Source organism: Phyllostomus discolor, chromosome 8 (genome assembly GCF_004126475.2).
Source record: "Phyllostomus discolor isolate MPI-MPIP mPhyDis1 chromosome 8, mPhyDis1.pri.v3, whole genome shotgun sequence".
Classification (NCBI taxonomy): Eukaryota; Metazoa; Chordata; class Mammalia; order Chiroptera; family Phyllostomidae; genus Phyllostomus; species Phyllostomus discolor.
In genome coordinates, this window is record NC_040910.2 from 111,422,281 (window position 1) to 111,438,890 (window position 16,610).

Sequence of the window (16,610 nt, forward strand, 5' to 3'; positions counted from 1 at the left end):
CCCCCGTGCAGTCATCCAGGCAGAAGACACCTGAGACCCAGGGGGGCCGGGAGGCCCTGCAGGTCAGCCCGGAGGCTGCAACCTCCCAGGGAAGGTAGCGTCAGGGAAGGGAGAGAGGGGGCAGGAGTCCTCTCCTAATAACATCAAGTCGTTCGCCACCTGGCCGCCTTGGCTCCAAGTTCCCAGAGAGCTGGGGAGGCTGCCCACAGCGGGAATTGGGGTGGGGGGGCAGCGCTGGGGGAGACGGGCAGTGGCTTCCACCTGTCGGACCGGTATTACCTGCGAGCCAAGCTCTGGGCTGGCAATCAGGTCGGATCAAACCTGATGCCAGGCCCCTGGTGAGCCTGGCCAGGCACAGCGGCAGGCCGCGGCTGGTTGCTTCCTTGGGAGCCCGGGAGGACGGGATGAAGCCTGGAAGGTCTTTGAAGACACTTCCTCTTTCTCTGGAAGGCTGAGCAGCCGGGTTACGGGGGCAGCTCCGTGGAATCTCCGCCAGGCCGACGGACACTCCAACACTAGTGGGAATCCAGGGGGAGGCTCAGCCTCCCAGGCTGCAGGGCAGGCCTCCTGGGTTTGCCTCTCAGCCCCGCTGGCAACTGGCGAGCTCGCTGGCACTGGACCCTTCACCTCTCAGGGTTTCAGTTCCCCCAGCTGTCAAAGGGACAGGCTTCTCGCTCTGGCCCCGTCCTGTCTGCTGGGGCCAGGGATGCTGATGGGTGAGTTTCCGGAGTTGAGACAGACTTCTTTAGAGAGGGGCTGGGGCAGCCACGGAGGGGGAAGGTGAATGACAAGAACCAGGGGGCCGAGCAAAGACCCGAGGTGAGGGGGGGCAGGGGAGAGGCGGCAGGGAGGACAGAGAGGCCATTGTGTGGGGTCAGAACCGGGGCCAGAGAGCTTCCCCTCCCTCCCACTGGGCGCCCCCGCCCCCCCCGCCCCCCGCTGGGTAAAGAACCCAGCAGGCGGCCCCGCCTCCCCTCCCCCGCTGGGTTTCCAGTCAACCCCACCCCAACCCGGCCCGAGACTCCAGTGGCCCCGGCAGGAAGCGAACGCCCCGAGGCAGGCAAACGTTCTCACCGCGGACTCGGGCACAGCCGTGTCTTCCCTTCCCAGTGCCTCAGTTTCTCATCAGACCCCAAGGTTTAAGGCGGCAGCTTTTCGGGCCTGATGCGAGTGGCCTCTCGAGCAAGGGAGAATGAAGGGGAGGACGCCCCAGCCGCGTGCACAGCCACTTCTCTCCAAGGTTGCGGCCTCAGGGAGCAGCATCCCGCGCCCTGCGCCCCCTGGGCACGGAAGCCTGGACTCCCGACCCCTGCTGGAGGGGAGGGTGGGGAGAGGTAGGAAGGGGACGGGAGGGCGGGGCCTAGCTCCCGGCTCCAGCGCGCGGAGCCACCGCCTTGCGGGACCGCTGCACCGCTGCCGCAGCGCGCCCCCCCACTCGCTCCGATTCCCGGCGGGGGTGGGGGGCCGGGACCGAGAGAGTCTACAGTGGACCTTGCGGACGCGCGCCGCGGCGCTGCTGGAGAGTGACGACGCCCAGGTCCTTCCCCTCGTCCTTAGTTTCGGGGTTTCTCGGTCGGTGAGCACGTCGCTGAGTCACCTTCCCGGAATGCGCTTGGGACGCTCAGGACCCAGCCAGGAATGCCCGGGGGCGGCACGGGGCGGCGACGCGCACCCCCGCGAAGCGAAGCGCGCGGGGACCCGGGACCGCGCAGCCCCGCCGAGCTCCCGCCTACCCGGGAACCCTCGGGCCCCGCCCCTCAGATGTGGGGAAACACGGCCACGGAGGCGTGTGCGAGCTACCGACCCCGACCACAGCTGCCTCTTCCCTACTTTATGGGGCGGGGCGGAGAGGTGTTGGGGGGCGAGTGGGGGCGGGTGTGGGCGCGTGACCCACCTCAGACCCCTAAGGGGTTTGTTTTTTTCTAACTTCGGCCCTACCTGGTCTGGTTTGAGAAACTTCTTCCTTGGGGTCTCCGCAAACAACCGCCTCCCCCCCTCCTCCGGGATTTAACTCGTGCTGGTCGCGGACCCGTGCGTCCGTGGTTGTATATACCACACTCACTAACACGACGCGTCCCCGTGTGGCTCCGTTGAAGTGAAAACTCCCAGGCACTTGTGCATCTTACGGCTGAGCTCGTTGGGGGCGGGGAGCGGTGGTCATGCCCCCGCTGCTGGGCTCTCCCAGGCCCTAGGCCTGTTTACCCTGCCGGGCTCCCCTCGGGGTGGCAAGGGGCCGCGGGCCTGATCGCCGGCAGTACGGGCAGCAGCTTTAGCCCAGATGAGCCGAGTCTCGATGGTGTCCTCTGGGGGAAAGGGTCCAACTTTTGAGGTTCTTGAGAAGGACTCCTCCCCCGGACCGCAGCTCCCAGCGGCTCTCCGGCTCTCCCCAGGAGGAAGCTCTCGGCGGCTTCGGGCGGGGTGGTTGCTGCAGCGGCAGGAAGCTAAAAATAACCGTGTGGGGGAGAACCGGGGCGGTAGGTGAGACGCCCCAGTACAGGCGGGGGTCTAGGCCTCGCATTCCCGGGGGGGGGGCTGGAGCTGGGCTCGTGAAGGGGGAAGACCGGGGGGAGCGAGGTCTCAGCCTCCAGGGACAGCCGAGGGTCTGCCCCGAGCAATGAGACTCCGGCACCCGGCACCCTGTCGCGAGCAGCTGTGGCTTTGGGCGCGGCCGCGAGTTCGCACGGGGCCTGCGCTGCGCGTTCACCTTCACGCGTCCGGAACGCTGCGTTCGCGGCGCGCCGCTCGTGACCCGGCCCTGGGCTCCACGCCTCGCCGGCTGCCTTCGCCTCTCCCTAGACCAGGCTGCGGCGCCACCGTTTTGCCGGGCAGCGGGGGCACGTAGTCACGCCCCGGGACCCAGCCGAGGGCTTGCTAGCTGCCGAGCCACGGGCTCGGACAGCACGAGAGGCGACGCGGTGAGGCCGGGGACGGGCGCGCCCCAGCCGCGCGCCGGTGCGGGTTCCACCCCCTCCGGCGTGCGGAGTACGGGGCGTGGCCAGGACGGGCAAGGAGCCTCTGCGCCTCCACGCACCGCGGCGAGGGGCAGCCAAGTTGACAAAAAGTTTGCGGCCCGAGGCCTCGAAGCCGGGGAGTCGGCGTGTGTGGCTCAGACGCGGGGCCGAGCCCGGGACGAGCTGCGTCCCGCCCTAAGCCACTGCAGGGAACCGAGGTGGCGCCTCCCCGGCAAACCGGACAGACTGGGTAGGGCTGGCCGGCCGGCCGCCGTGCCCCTTCTCGTCTCGTGGCTCCTGGGCCGCCCGGAAAACTGGGCCACGCACCGAGAGGCCTCCGCGCCCACTCGGCACTCGGCTGAAGGAGGCGGCCGCTGGCGGCCGGGCTTGGGCTCAGTCATCGCGCGATCCCGGCTACCGGATGGCTTGGGGCTCGGATCTCTCGCTCCAAACTTCATGCCCCGCAGTGTCCGCTCCAGTTCTGGGATTTTTACGCAACCGGACCCCCCCGGGCAGCCCCTGGGAGGGGGTGAGGGGCTGGTCCGACCGAGAAAGTGCCACGGGGCTCTGACTCATCCGTCTGGCCGGAACCCAGGCCCCAGGAAGAGACCCTTCGCTACTCCAGCTCAGTTCCAGGACGGGGGCGCCCTTGGTGTCGTCACCCGGCCTTGCTTTCTGGACCTCGCCGAAAACTAAGTCCCCACGCTCGAGCGTCCGGCGATGTCGGAGCACGCTGCTTCCCGCGCGCGCGCGCGGTCCGAGTGTCTGGCTGGGCGCACTTCACCTCGGGGAGCCGCTCCGGACTGCGCCAGCGTTGTCTCCTCTCCCTCAGATTCGGCAGCCGGAGGGAATGATGCAGGTGCCCCCACGGCCCGGGTTCCGGGCGGGGAAGGCGAGCCCCACAGCCCGTACCCCGACGCCCGCCTGGGCTGCACCGATAAGAAGCTGAAGGCAGGAGTCACCGCCGAGGGCAGCGCCCCGGGAGCGCTGGGGAGCCCTAGCCAGCGGGCGCCGCGAGTCAAGGTTATGGATCCAGGTTTGTGGGGGCGGTCTGGAAGGGCTACAGGGGGATCCTTTCTCTCCCTGGCCAGAGTCAGCGGGACGGAAGAGAGGGGCTGGGGACGCTGGAGAGACACGCTGTCCCCGACGAGTCCCGAAACGGGCTGGGTCTGAGCCAAGGACGGGGGTGTCGAGGGTGCCCCGTTCCCCGCTGGAGGCCGCTGCTGGAGACCGCTGCCTCTGGCCAGGCTCTCCTGCATCAATTACCCCGGTATTCCCAGCACCAGTTTCCACCCCAGTGCCCCTGTTGTGACTCTGCGCCCCCTAGTGGCCGGTTGATGATGCAGCCTTTTCGCGTTTGGGTTTTTGCAGCCCGGGGCCCCCAGAAACAGCTCCCACGGCCCTGCCTCGTACTGGTGCTGCTCAACCCACGCGGCGGCAAAGGCAAGGCCCTGCAGCTCTTCCGGAGCCACGTGCAGCCCCTGCTGGCCCAGGCCGACGTCTCCTTCAGGCTTATGCTCACTGGTGAGGGCCTCGTGGGGGCTGGTGCGGGAGGAAGGCGGTGCAGAGAGGGGCATCCCCCGCCAGGGACACCCTCCTCCAAAACCACTCTGTCCCACCCCCGCGCCGTCGCAGAACGGCAGAACCACGCCCGGGAGCTGGTGCGGGCTGAGGAGCTGGGACGCTGGGACGCACTGGTGGTCATGTCTGGAGACGGGCTGATGCACGAGGTGAGGCCTGCGCCAGGAGCCGGGGCGCCCGTGGCCGGCTGGGGTCGGGGCGTTGCCAGGCTGAGGCCACCCGTGCTCCCACAGGTGGTGAACGGGCTCATGGAGCGGCCTGACTGGGAGACCGCCATCCGGAAGCCTCTGTGTAGCCTCCCAGCTGGCTCTGGCAACGCGCTGGCAGCCTCTTTGAACCACTACGCTGGGTGAGAACCCGGGCTAGGGTGGGCCTCAGTTTGCCCTCAGGGCCGCCTCACGGCCTGGTTTTTATTTTTTTATTTTTAAATATTTAGACGGAGGCGGGGCGGGGGGGGGGGCGGGAGGCGAAAGCAGGAAACATCAATGTGTGGTTGCTCCTCTATCGCCCCCTACTGGGAGACCTGGCCTGAAACCCAGGCATGTGCCCTGACTGGGAATTGAACCAGTGACCCTTTGGTTTGGAGGCCAGCCCTCAGTCCACTGAGTCACACCAGCCAGGGTTCCTCGCCTGGTTTTTAGAAATTCCCAAAGGCGTAACTTCCGTTCCGTCTTGTCTGGAGCTTCTACCCTGGGCTCTGGCTCATTTTCTCTGCGAGGCCAGCTGGCCGCCTCTGTCCGCTCCGTCTCCCCAGGGACCCAGGGTGGCTTGCGGGGCCACGCTCCCTCGGAGGCGGAAGGGGAGGGTGCATGAGGCCCTTCTCCCCCGCAGCTACGAGCAGGTGACGGATGAGGCCCTCCTCAACAACTGCACGCTGCTGCTGTGCCGCCGGCAGCTGGCACCCGTGAGCCTGCTGTCCCTGCGGACGCGCTCGGGGCTGCGCATCTTCTCCATGCTCAGCCTGGCCTGGGGCTTCGTCGCCGACGTGGACATCGAGAGCGAGAAGTTCCGGCGCCTCGGGGAGAGGCGCTTCACGCTGGGCACCCTCCTGCGCCTGGTCACCCTGCGCGTCTACCGGGGCAGGCTGGCCTACCTCCCCGTGGAGCAGGCGGTCTCCAAGGCACCCGCCGCCTCCCCTCCTCTGGACCGGCAGGACCGGCAGGGCCCTGTGGACGCCCACCTCGTGCCCCTGGAGGAGCCGGTGCCCGCTCACTGGACGGTGGTGCCGGAGCAGGACTTCGTGCTGGTGCTGGTGCAGCTGCACTCACACCTGGGCAGCGAGATGTTTGTCGCGCCCATGGGCCACCGCGTGGCCGGCGCCATGCACCTGTTCTATGTGCGGGCGGGCGTGTCTCGGGCCACGCTGCTGCGCCTCTTCCTGGCCATGGAGAAGGGCAGGCACATGGAGTGCAACTGCCCCTACCTGGTGTACGCGCCTGCGGCGGCCTTCCGCCTGGAGCCCAAGGACGGGAAGGGGGTGTTTGCCGTGGACGGGGAGAGGATGGTCAGCGAGGCTGTGCAGGGCCAGGTGCACCCCAACTACATCTGGATGGTCAGTGGCCACGGGGACCCCTCGCCTGCTCCAGAGCCACAGTGGCCGCCACCCAGCCGGAAGCCTCAGCAGACACGGCCTACAGAGGTTTCCTTGTGACTCCTTGGGCCTTGCTGTGGCTTCGTCTGTCTACCCAGTGAAATCCGAGCTCGGGGCCCTCCCTCCTCCCCGCCCCGGACGGGAGGGCTGGTCCCAGTTCTGCCCCAGCTCCCCTGGGGAAGAGGAAGCGGAGGAAGAGGAAGACTCCGGTGCAAGGCTGGGCAGAGGCTGTGCCCCAGAAGCAGCAGCCGGCCGGGCCCCACTGTGACGGGGAAGCCACGCCCCCGTGAATCAGATCCGAATAAAGTGACATTCCCAGCCTACTGGTCTTATCCTGGGGGTTGAGGTGGGGGCAGTGGCGCCTTGGCTCCTGCCCGGCTCTATCTAGTATTTTGCATTGATGCCCAGTGGTGCCTCCTGGGTTGCCCAGTCATTTTGGTGATGGGCACGGGACCACAGCTGCTTTTGTAGAGGGTGGGGCCCTGCCCTGTAAGGACACGCCCTTCAGCCCAGAAGCCAAGGAGCCCAGCCACCTGCCTCACCCGACACATGGGAGGGCAGGCTCCGAGCCAGCACGGCTTCCTTACCTGGGACTGCACCGCCGGCCCACCTCCACGGAAAGGGAGAGAGCCTCAGGTGAGAGGCGTGGGGAAAATGCGAGGAGCGACAGAACCCGGAGTGGCAGGCCCCGGCCCCTCCCGGGCACGGTCTGGCATCGCTGCACGGAGGGCCCCAGCCCTGCCCTGGCCGCCCCCGGCCGTCTCTGCCTCATCCTGCCCCACCCTGGTGGGCGGCTGTTGGGCACCGGTTAAAACACAGCAGCGGGGAGGGGCGGATGCCAGGCTCCCACACCCGGCCGACACTCTGGCTCGCAGCCCGGGCCAGGTGCTCCGGGTCACCTCCCCCACATCGGGCAGGTGGCCAATGCGGCTAAAAACGGGCTCTTGAAGAACCGACAGACCTGCCCAGAGACAGGGACACTGACCCACCGAGCCCCGAGGCCCTGACCTCCGGGCCCCTGTGAACCCCACGGCGGGAAAGGTGGGTGGCAGGGAAGCGCGGTGGGCACCACCACGGGCCTCCCCCTCACCCGCAGGAGGGTGTGGGAGGTGCCTGGAGAAGAAAGGCCACGGAGCCCAGGTGAATGGCAGAGGCAGGTTTAATGGTGCCACCTTGTCTGTTTTGTACATTGTAATGAGCCAAACAAAAAAAAAATGCAAGTAAAAAAAAAAAGGTTTAATCACACAGCACTTTGTACAGATTTCTTAAGCAGAAGGCATTCACATCTCCACGGGAGCCAGGAGGCCCTGGGAAGCGCAGCCCCGCCGGCCACTCGGGGCGCTCCTCCCGCGGGACCCCGGCTCAGCCCAGGTGTCGTGGCCCGGGCCCGGCGCGTCCTTCCCCGCGGCTACCCACCGCCCACTGCCCGCTGCGTGGAAATGGTGCCGCTCGGGCGAGGAGCCAGCTTAAGGCGGACAAGACGCATCATGCTTTGGCTTCTTTTTTTTGTTTTTTTTCTAGTAAGAGTTAATATCTTTGCTTCTGAAATTTATTTTCTTTCAACCTTAAATATTACATACGTACACCAAAAATTACATACCTGCAGTGTGCTCCCAGCATCCTCCTACCCTGGAGCTTCACATTATCAAAAGCTTAGAAAACTTGTAAACCTCGGGGCCTGTCTTTGCGGGGGCGGGGACACCCCCCCCCCCCCCGCCACTTCTCTCCCCCCACAGACGGAGCCCGCAGAGTTGGTGAGCGAAGGGCTGACAGGCAGCCTTGATCTCGTGGGGGAGAGGGCCGGCTCCCAGCACGAGCGTCTGACGGCGGGAGGGACAGAGCGTGTGGGAGAGCCCGTCCCGCACCTGTGCCAAGGCCCTGGATGTGCTGCCGCCCCCGCCCCCGCCCTGGGGGTCCTGGGCCGGGCTGGGCAGGGAGGCGCTCGAGGCCGCGGAGCCAGGACTGCCCACCCGGCCCTGTGGGACAGAAGAGCAAGGCACCTACAGCTGTTCTTCCCCAGCAGCAACCCGGTCCTCGCGCCGTGTCAGCGTGCGAGGGCCACCACCTCTTCTGCGTGTCGCCCTGTGCAAGTTCGACAGGCCTGAGGGTGGTCCTGTGGTGACTGCGCCAGAGCAGAGCCCGGAGCCGGCGACGCAGCCGCAGCTCCCAGAAGAGTACGCTGACGCCAGGGGACAAGGGAGGGCCCGGGGGCCCTGGCCTGGGACCCGGGGAAGCTACCATGGCACTGGAGAGGGCGGCAGGGACGAGGGGAGGCGCCGGGGCAGCCCGCACTGCATGCTCGGCACCCGCTGCTGCTCTGCACAGCCCCAGGGCTCCGGGCGCCGCGCCAGGCCCTTGGGAACCCCACCTCCGACCCGAGATGGAGACCGCAAGGGGGCAAGCGCCGGGACGTGTTGCCCGGGGTGGCAAGTGGACAATCAGCCACGGGGTTCAGGCTGCCTTTGCACGGGGGCTCGCCTGCTGAGAGACTACTTCGGAACAGAAGTGGCAGCATCTCCAGAAACTTCCTGCACGTCAGTCAGCATCACACTCTCCTTGGGAAGAGGGGGCCGTGGGGGGCTTACGTCAGGGACGGAGGAGAGCGGGAAGAGGGGCGGGTCCAGGGGAGGGAGCGCGCACGCAGCTGCGGCCCCTCCCACCGCGACGCTCCGTCCCACAGGGCCAGCGGCTACTTGCCGTCTGCGCACTCGGGCATGCCCGCCTCGGCCAGGGCGGCCCGGAACTGCGCCAGGACGCCCCGCACGCTCTTGATGAACCCCTTGGAGAGCGGGAAGAGGGGGAAGCCGATGTCAGGGTAGCCGCTCTTCTCGGGCAAGAAGCTCCGGTAGCTCTTTCTTCGCTTCTTTGGTTTGACACTGGGTGGCACCGAGGCATCAGGCCCCGCCTCGGAGGTCTGGTCTGTGTGGTCCCTGCCGGCCGTGGGCGGGCCCTGGGCGCCGCCCTCGGAGTCCGAGCCCTGGGAGGCCTCGCCGGCGGCCAGCCTGCCGTCCTCAGGTTCCGCCGGGCCGCCGTCCGGGAGCTCGGCCGCCGCAGAGCCGCTGTCCTTGGAGGCCCCGCCGGGCAGCGCCTGGGCCCTCTCCAGCAGGGCGTGGGTCTCCAGCCAGGACTCGATGCGCCTCACCAGCCGCCAGCCGCCGGCGCGGAAGTGCTGCCGGATCTCCTGCTGGAAGACCTCGGGCGGCCGCCGCACCAGCTGCGTCATGGACTGCACCACGCGGATCAGCGCCATCTCGTTGTAGCAGCGGCTGTTCTCGTAGCCCTCCTGCAGCCCCCGGTCGCTGTCGAAGCCCGCCTCGTTGTAGTACGGCTCGTTGACCAGGATCAGGCCTGCGGGGGCGGAGCCAGCAGCGCTCAGGGCCCCAGGCCCGCACCCCCCGGAGGGCGGGGCCGGACCTGCAGGCAGGGGCGGGGACACCAAAGCCTGGGACACCCCCGAGCCCCGCCCACAGTACCTTGGATGGAGATGAGCACCTGGAGAAGGCTGGACTTGCTCGTCCACCTCTCTGTCCCCTGAAACACAGACGGCACGGTCAGCTCCGTCCCCCAACACCACCCCGGAGGGCTGCCTCCACCCCACCCCACCTGGAGGGGGGAGGTGGCACGGCGCTCACCTTTCCGATCCAGGTGCCCAGGAGGCTGACGCACACCTTCCCGTTGTCATACAGGTTGGGGTTCAGACGGCCACTGCACTGGGAGAGGTAGCAAAAGTGGGGAGGCACGGCCGGGTAGATGTTGGGGAGCTGGATGTCGAACAGGTAGAGGCCGTCCTCGTAGGGGGTGCGCGTGGGGCCCTTGATCAGGGCTGAGAAGAGGTCCTGGGGGGGGAGGGGGAGGCCGTGGTTGGCAGGCGCTTCCGCGCAGGGCCTGGTCTGCGGTTCTGCAGGGCGCTGCGGGCGCAGCAGCGGCCCCGGGACGCCGCCCACCGCCCGGGGCCGAGGTGAGCGCGACCCCCCCTGCACCGGCTCAGTGTCTTCCTGCGCCTGGCATCCAAGGAGTTTTCCAAACGGGTTTTTATCCCACCAGGTTTCATTCCTCAAAAACCATCACTTTAACAGTTGTATTCCTCAAAACAGCTGCCCCGGACCCAGACAGGAGAGGCAAGCGACACACACAGTGGGTCAGGAGAGGGCCAGGCCGCCCGTGCCTCCAGGTTCCCGCGCGGCACGAGGACCGGAGCCCCAGGGGGACGTGTGGGGAGGCCTTGGAGCCCCAGGGTGGCTCCCCACAGTGAGCCGCTGCCACCGGTGTGCGCCGGGGCTGGTGGGCAGTGACCCGGAGAACCGGCAAGGGCCGGGACCCCTCCGTGTGTTTTCCCAGGGCCTCGGGTTCCCACACGGCTTCCCTTTCCCTTGGAAGGAGATTTGGAAAAAACAGAACAAAGGAAAAAATACTATTTTCTTCGTCCCTCTGCAGAGCTGAGACACATTGGAACTTCCAAAAATAATGTCACTAAAACCCAAGAAAAGACGAAAGCACTGAGAACTTCGAGCAGCAGCCCACACTAGTTGCTGGCCCTGCCCCGTGGTCTCTGGTGCCTCGGCCCCAAGCTGAGGCCTCGGTCAGACTCTCTCTCTCTTGCCGGGTGCCTGGCACCCAGAGGGGCCCCGCAGGGGTCTGCTGAGTAAACAAGGTGAAGGCCCCGGCCAGTGCGGCTCAGTTGGTGGGAGCGTCACTCTGGAAACTGAAAAGGGTGTGGGTCTGACTTCCAGTCAGGACACACGCCCAGGCGGGCTGCGGGTTCAATCCCTGGTTCGGGAGGCGCACAGGCGGCCACCAGTCTCTCTCTCTCTCCCCCTCTCCCTCTCTGTGAGGATTTAATAAATGAAGTGGAACGAGGTGGAGGGGGCCTGCCCACTCCTGGAACTCGGCACACGGCCACAGTGACACCAACTGGGGCTGGACGACTCGGACCCCGGGCCCCGCCACCGAGACAGCAGAGGAGGTGGGGTGACGCCGTCACAGGGGGACAGCTGTCCTGGAGCTAAGGAGGGACGGGCCGGCCCAGTGTGGGCCGACCAGGGCTCTCAGAATCACCCCGCAGAGTGGGAGGGCAAACTACAGGCGCCATGTACAGTGACGTCCTAGTTACGTGAAATCCCGCACGACAGTTCGTGTGCACGATGACGCGAGGGAAGGTGGAACCGTAAAGGGTGTCCGGGAGAAGACGCACCAGACTTCCCGGGTCATGACCCCTGAGGGCGGGGGTCAAAGACAACTCCAGTTTCTTCTGTAACATTCTAGTTTTTCTTTTCCTTTGTCTTTTTTTTTTGTTTTAAGATTTTACTTATTTATTTTTAGAGAGGGAAGGGAGAGAGAAAGAGAAAGAGAAACATCAATGTGCGGTTGCTGGGGGCCGTGGCCTGCAACCCAGGCATGTGCCCTGACTGGGAATTGAACCTGCGATGATTTGGTTCGCAGCCCGCGCTCAATCCACTGAGCTACACAAGCCAGGGCACTTTCTAGTTTTTCAAACAGGAGGCCCGATTCGGGCAACAGCTATGTAATGTGAAGCCGGGCCCCGGACAGAGAGAACAAGCCGCCTGGTGCAGACTCGGGCCCGTGCCTGCCCGAGCCCGTTTCCTGCCCCATCCACAATGTGGGCGGCCTCTCAGTCACCACGTGGGCTGGAGAGTCAGGGGGCCCACACCGCACACCACGCCCACCCACACCTGCCCACGCCTGGCTACTTGCCATTCTGTCCTCGAAGGTCTTGACCATGATGCCGTCGGGCAGCGAGGTGGCCAGCAGTGCCATCTCCTTCCGCACGGTGCTGAAGAACTTCTTGGCTTCCGGGGGCTGGAACTCGATTTTCTTAAAAGAGTGATTTGCTAGAGGGGGAGAGCGGCTGTTCAGTCCCCGCTGGCGAGGCCCTGAGCGCCCCGTCCAGAAGGGCGGCCGCCAGGTGCACTCCCCAGATGGGTGAGGACACCCGCATGTGTCCCACCCCCTCTCCTGGCATCAGGACCTGGGGCCACACCAGGGCTATGTCCTGTCCCCGCCCCGGCCCCGAGCAGCAGTGGGGCTGCCTGGGGGCGCCCCCCACCCCCGGTCTGCACACGCAGAAGGGGCTCACTCACAGGGCGCGGACTCGAGTACCGAGAAGACCTCGCCCTTGGCGCTGGTGAAGGTGACGCCGGGCTTGCCGCCGCACTGCTGGCAGAGCACCGGGGTCTCGCTGGGCCACTCGGCCTTGACCGGGGACTGCGCCTCGGGCCTGTCCTCCTTGCGCTCCGCGTCCGGCAGGGCCTCCATCTTCTCCTCCTCTGCGATGGCCACGTTGTCCAGGGTCTTCTTGAGGTTCTCCTGCAGCTTCTTGATGTCGTCCAGAAACTTCTTCTCCCGAGTCGGCTTCTCGGGCTCCACCGTGGGGGAGGTGGGGGAGCCCGTCAGCAGCTGCTCCACCGTCATGTTCTTCAGGCTCTCCAGGATCTTGATGGCCTCCTTCAGCTCCCGGAAGCTCTTCGGGGGCCCGTCCTTGCCCGCCTTCTCCATCAGCCCGGCCACCGGGGCGGGCATGGCCACGGCCCCCTGGATGGCGGCCGTGGCGGCCTCTTCGCTGATCACCACCCCCTTCTCCTCCTCGGGGGCCACCGGCTGCTCCGCGGGTGGTGGGACCGGGGGCTCCTCTATCTTGGGGTGCTCATCCTCCACCAGCCCGTTGTCCGTCTCCCAGCTGTCGCTGTCGTCCTCCCACTCGTCGGAGGATGCCCCGCTGGTGCTGCCTTCCACCGAGTCGTAGTCCGACTCCTCGATCTCGGACTCGATGTTGTACAAGTGCTGGGGGCAGACGGGCGCGGGCCGCTCAGCCCAGCTCTGCCAGCCCCTGGCCTGGCCTCCCCTTTGCCCCCTCCTGCAGTGGGCTCTGCGGGCAGTTTCCCTGGGCCAGGCGGCCCTGTCTCCGCGAGGCAGCTTCGCCGGCCCCCGCCCCAGCAGCAGCACCTGGAGCCCCGGCTGACGGGTCTCTCCCCGACTGTGTGCACTCAGTTGGCATCTGCCTTTGGGGCAAACCCAGCCCCGCCTCCAGCAGACGCAGGCCTGGGCCCTCTGGGGCGAGGCACGGGGAGCCAGGAACACGCCAGAGGAGGGGAGGGAGGGGCGAGCCGCTCCCCTGCCCTGCCCCGTGGGGGCGCCAGGAGAGGGGCGCAGGGCCTGGGGAGTGGCACCAGGGACAGCCTGCAGCCCGCCCTACTGGCCGCGCCCCTTACTGTCCTGTGGACGCCTGCCTGGAGGGGGCGGCGACCCCACTGCCTAAAGGAAAAGTAGCCTGCAGGTCCTCAGCACGGTGAGAAGGGGCCCCGGCCAATCAGGGAGTTTGTGAACATCCACGCGCACCAGGCAACCCGGGGAGGCTGCACGGTGGAGGCAGGACTGTGGAACGTGCCCTTCCTCTCATGCCTCCCCCCTGAGACCGTCATCCACAAGGCAGCCCTCGCGGGAGGTGGGGACAGCCTGTCACCTGCTCCCTGAGCTGGGGGGAGATGGATAGGCCGAGGCTCCCAGCCCAACCACCACGCTCAGCGGGGTGGGCCTCCGCCAGGCCTTACTTACCTGGGGCAGGATGATGGTCTTGGAGTTGTCGGCCCACACCACTTCCACCTTGCTGCTGACGTCCACACGGGCCACCTGGCCAACCGATGGCTGGCGGACAACGGGACAGGGTCAGGGTCAAGGCCACGGTCCTCCAGGAGGGGCGAGGGCCAAAGCACCTCCAAGCGGGAACGCCAGCAGTGGGTGGCCATGAGAATGAGATGAGGGCACCAGCCGGAGGCGGCCACAGTGAGTGACCGAAACATAGGGCCCTCCTGTGCAAACACCTCCGACGTGCCCTGTCCCCTGAGCTCCCATGCCACCCGGCCGCTGGGTACGTGACGCCCACTAACTCCCTCCTTCTCGCAGCGTTCTGGCCGCTCCAGGCCTCCTGTCCCTCCCAGGGCCGGGTTCCAGCCTCAGGACTCAAGTGCCTGCTCTTCCTCCGCTGGAGCCTGCCCACCCCCGCTCCACATTCCCGCCCGTTCTCCCAGGCCAGCTCAGATGCAGCCTCCCCAGGCCTGTCCCGCGTCCCTGCACCGGTCAGCGGCACGCCCGCGGCGCTCAGGGGAAGGAACAGGGCTTCCCTGGTAACTGCAACCAGCGGGGCTCGAGGAGCAGCCGCGGGAGTGCAATGTGGCCTCGGCAGGCAGGCAGGCCCCTGCGCAGGTGGCCAGGCTGAGTGGCAGCTGGGGGTGAGGCAGCCGACTTGCAGGGCTGGTCTCCTGGAGCCCCCTGGTGGCTCCCCCCGGCACTGCAACTGCTACACGGGGGAGAGGGGAGCGGCGGTGGGAACGGGAACTGGGGCGGGCACAGACCTCATCCTCCTTGTGAGGAGCCCCATCCTCAGCGTTGCCAATGCGGATGACGATGTCCGTGGTGCGGAACCGGAAGTCCGGGTGGTCGGCGATGTCGTAAACGCTCACGTCCTCCTCCTCTCCGATCAGCTGGGGCGGGGGAGGGGTGGCCGTGAGCCCGGGGCCCACATCGGGCCCCAGAGCCCGCCCTGAGGGAGGACGCAGGGCCCCACGCTCACCTCCACGTCGTCCCCGCTGGGCCGCAGCTTGAACCACTTCACCACGCAGGTGCGGCCCAGGTGGTCCCCGGACTGCACCACGCCGTAGACGGCGGGGTCGGGACAGCTCTGGACTGGGGAGCGAGAGCACGCGGCTGGCTGCGCAGCCCCGCTGGCGCCACCCACATCGCCCTCCCGCCCACGCGCCAGGCCTCGGGGGGCCCAGCGCCCAGGGGTCCGCCCGCCAGGCCGGCAGAGGACACGAAGGCCTTCCCCCGGCCTCAGGAGCCAGCCTCCTTCGAAAGTGAGGCTCCTCCTGACCCGGGACCCCGCGTCCGGCCCCCCCCCCCCCCCCCATCCCAGACCCACCCAGGCCCCCGGCCGGGACGGCCTTCTGGAGCTGGCACTACCTCGCTTGTCCACCACAAAGTCCCCGGGGCAGAACTCGTTGTTGTCCAGGTGGTGCACCGGGAAGAGGTCGTTGGAGCGGATGCTGCGCTCCACGGAGCCGTCCTGCCACATCACGTCCGCGGAGGTCATCGTGGTCACCACCTCCACCGCCACCCTGCGGGGCCGGGCGGGGCGGGGCGGTGAGCCAGGCCGTGCAGAAGGCCCCCTGGAGGCAAAGGGCTCCAGCCCCCCGCACTCCCTGGGGGCCGCTGGCCGGAAACCCCCAGTCCCCGGCAAGGAGGAGGATAAACGGGCCAGAGGACGCTCACCCAGTGTCCACGCCCTGCGACCCCTCTGAGAACGGCCCCGGCTGGGCAAACTCAAGTGAATGGGGTCCCACAGGCAGACCTGGGGTCAAGGCCACTGTCCTATCCTCTGCCTTACTCCCAGATCTCCCCTCTCCCCCGGGCCGACCCCCGGCACCTGCATCGTCTCAGCTGGGGCCCCCGAGCCTCTACGGGCTGCACACTGTGTGCGTGCAAGCCCGAGTGTGCGTGCAAGCCCGAGTGTGCACGTGCACACCAGGCTACATAGGTGGGCTCGGGCTGGACACTCAGCCAGGAGGGAGGGCGTCCCCCGGGCGTACCTGTCCCCCGGCTTGAAGTCCCGGGTGATTTTATTCTTCTTCCTCTTGTGCTTTCGCTTTAAGTTCTTGATGGACAAGGGGATGCTCTTTTTGCGACTCGTGCCGCTGCCGCTCTGGGAGGAGGTGGTGGAGCTGGCGGAGGAGGTGACTGAGCTGGTGTCGTCCGTGTCATCGGCGGCCTCGTCGTCCGCGTCCTGCTCGGCCGAGTGCAGCCTGTCGTCCCCGCCTTCCTTCAGCAGAAAGGGGGGCAGCTGCTCGCCCGCCTCCGGGGCCTCCTCCGGGCCCTCGTCCTGCATCTCCACCGGGCTGGGGGATCCGTCGGGAGTCCCCTCGGGGCTGGCGGACCCCGTTTCGCTCTTTGCTCCGGCGCCCCCTTTCTTGCCCGGGTCCTCCGCCAAGTGGTCCCTGGGGCACTGCGCGTCCGGGGAGCAGGACATGATCCTCACGACCTGCTTCTTCAACAGGCGCTTCACCTGCAGGGGCAGAGCGGCAGGAGGGAGCTGCGGTGGGCGGGGCAGCTCAGCCTGGGGGTGGGCGGCAGCCATACACACCTAAGCGGCCTGCAAGGGTCACCAGGGCCGCCCCCCAAGGCCCGGAGCACGGACCGTCCTTCCCGTTCCCGGCCGCGAGCTCTGCTCCGGGCCGGCTCCTCACTCGCCCACCGCCCCCAGCCCCGAGGACGTACCTTCTTGGCCATGGAGCCCTCCCCCGGGGCGCAGTGTTTGTCGGGGCATTCACAGGCAATCTTGGCCAGCTCTACCTTGGCCGGAAAGACAAACAGGCAGCGCTCCCCCAGCTGCCGCTGCGCATGGTCAAAGCAGCCGAGACGCTTCACCCTGCGGGTGGGGAGGGAGACGCGGGGGCTGGGGGAGCCGGCAGTTCTCGGCC

At 67.3% G+C, this 16,610-nt stretch overlaps 2 protein-coding genes across 8 annotated transcripts in view; one reads left to right on the forward strand and one right to left on the reverse strand.

The window, feature by feature from the left end:
- The first annotated feature begins 339 nt into the window (after positions 1–339).
- On the forward strand, positions 340–7,370 carry SPHK1 (sphingosine kinase 1). Of its 7 annotated transcripts, none has more exons than XM_036034163.1 (6): positions 340–518; positions 3,784–3,987; positions 4,323–4,475; positions 4,587–4,681; positions 4,766–4,881; positions 5,364–6,726. In XM_036034163.1, exons 2-6 carry the CDS (start codon positions 3,978–3,980, stop codon positions 6,181–6,183), a joined length of 1,194 nt encoding a protein of 397 aa, XP_035890056.1. In that variant the 5' UTR covers positions 340–518; positions 3,784–3,977; the 3' UTR covers positions 6,184–6,726. The 7 variants fall into 7 exon arrangements, with proteins under 7 accessions (XP_035890056.1, XP_035890052.1, XP_035890051.1 ...); XM_036034159.1 differs by lacking the exon at positions 340–518 and adding an exon at positions 546–716; XM_036034158.1 differs by lacking the exon at positions 340–518 and adding an exon at positions 971–1,334.
- Positions 7,371–8,220: 850 nt separating this feature from the next.
- UBE2O (ubiquitin conjugating enzyme E2 O) overlaps positions 8,221–16,610 on the reverse strand; it is a 38,311-nt gene continuing 29,921 nt past the window's right edge. The window contains exons 8-18 of the mRNA XM_028520390.2: positions 16,408–16,558; positions 15,723–16,195; positions 15,097–15,251; positions 14,708–14,820; positions 14,490–14,618; positions 13,693–13,782; positions 12,222–12,921; positions 11,836–11,972; positions 9,756–9,959; positions 9,597–9,654; positions 8,221–9,471 (exon numbers count right to left, since the gene is read on the reverse strand). Coding sequence (XP_028376191.1) covers positions 8,813–9,471; positions 9,597–9,654; positions 9,756–9,959; positions 11,836–11,972; positions 12,222–12,921; positions 13,693–13,782; positions 14,490–14,618; positions 14,708–14,820; positions 15,097–15,251; positions 15,723–16,195; positions 16,408–16,558 — 2,869 coding nt within the window. The 3' untranslated portion in view covers positions 8,221–8,812. The remainder of the gene's footprint in view (positions 9,472–9,596; positions 9,655–9,755; positions 9,960–11,835; positions 11,973–12,221; positions 12,922–13,692; positions 13,783–14,489; positions 14,619–14,707; positions 14,821–15,096; positions 15,252–15,722; positions 16,196–16,407; positions 16,559–16,610) is intronic.

Bases quoted from the DNA above. Each gene is read 5' to 3' on its own strand.
- SPHK1 (XM_036034158.1), top strand. From the start codon at position 1,193: ATGAAGGGGAGGACGCCCCAGCCGCGTGCACAGCCACTTCTCTCCAAG. The intron at 3,988-4,322 runs GTTTGTGGGGGC...GGGTTTTTGCAG, and splicing joins AGTCAAGGTTATGGATCCAG to CCCGGGGCCCCCAGAAACAG. The intron at 4,476-4,586 runs GTGAGGGCCTCG...GCGCCGTCGCAG, and splicing joins CTTCAGGCTTATGCTCACTG to AACGGCAGAACCACGCCCGG.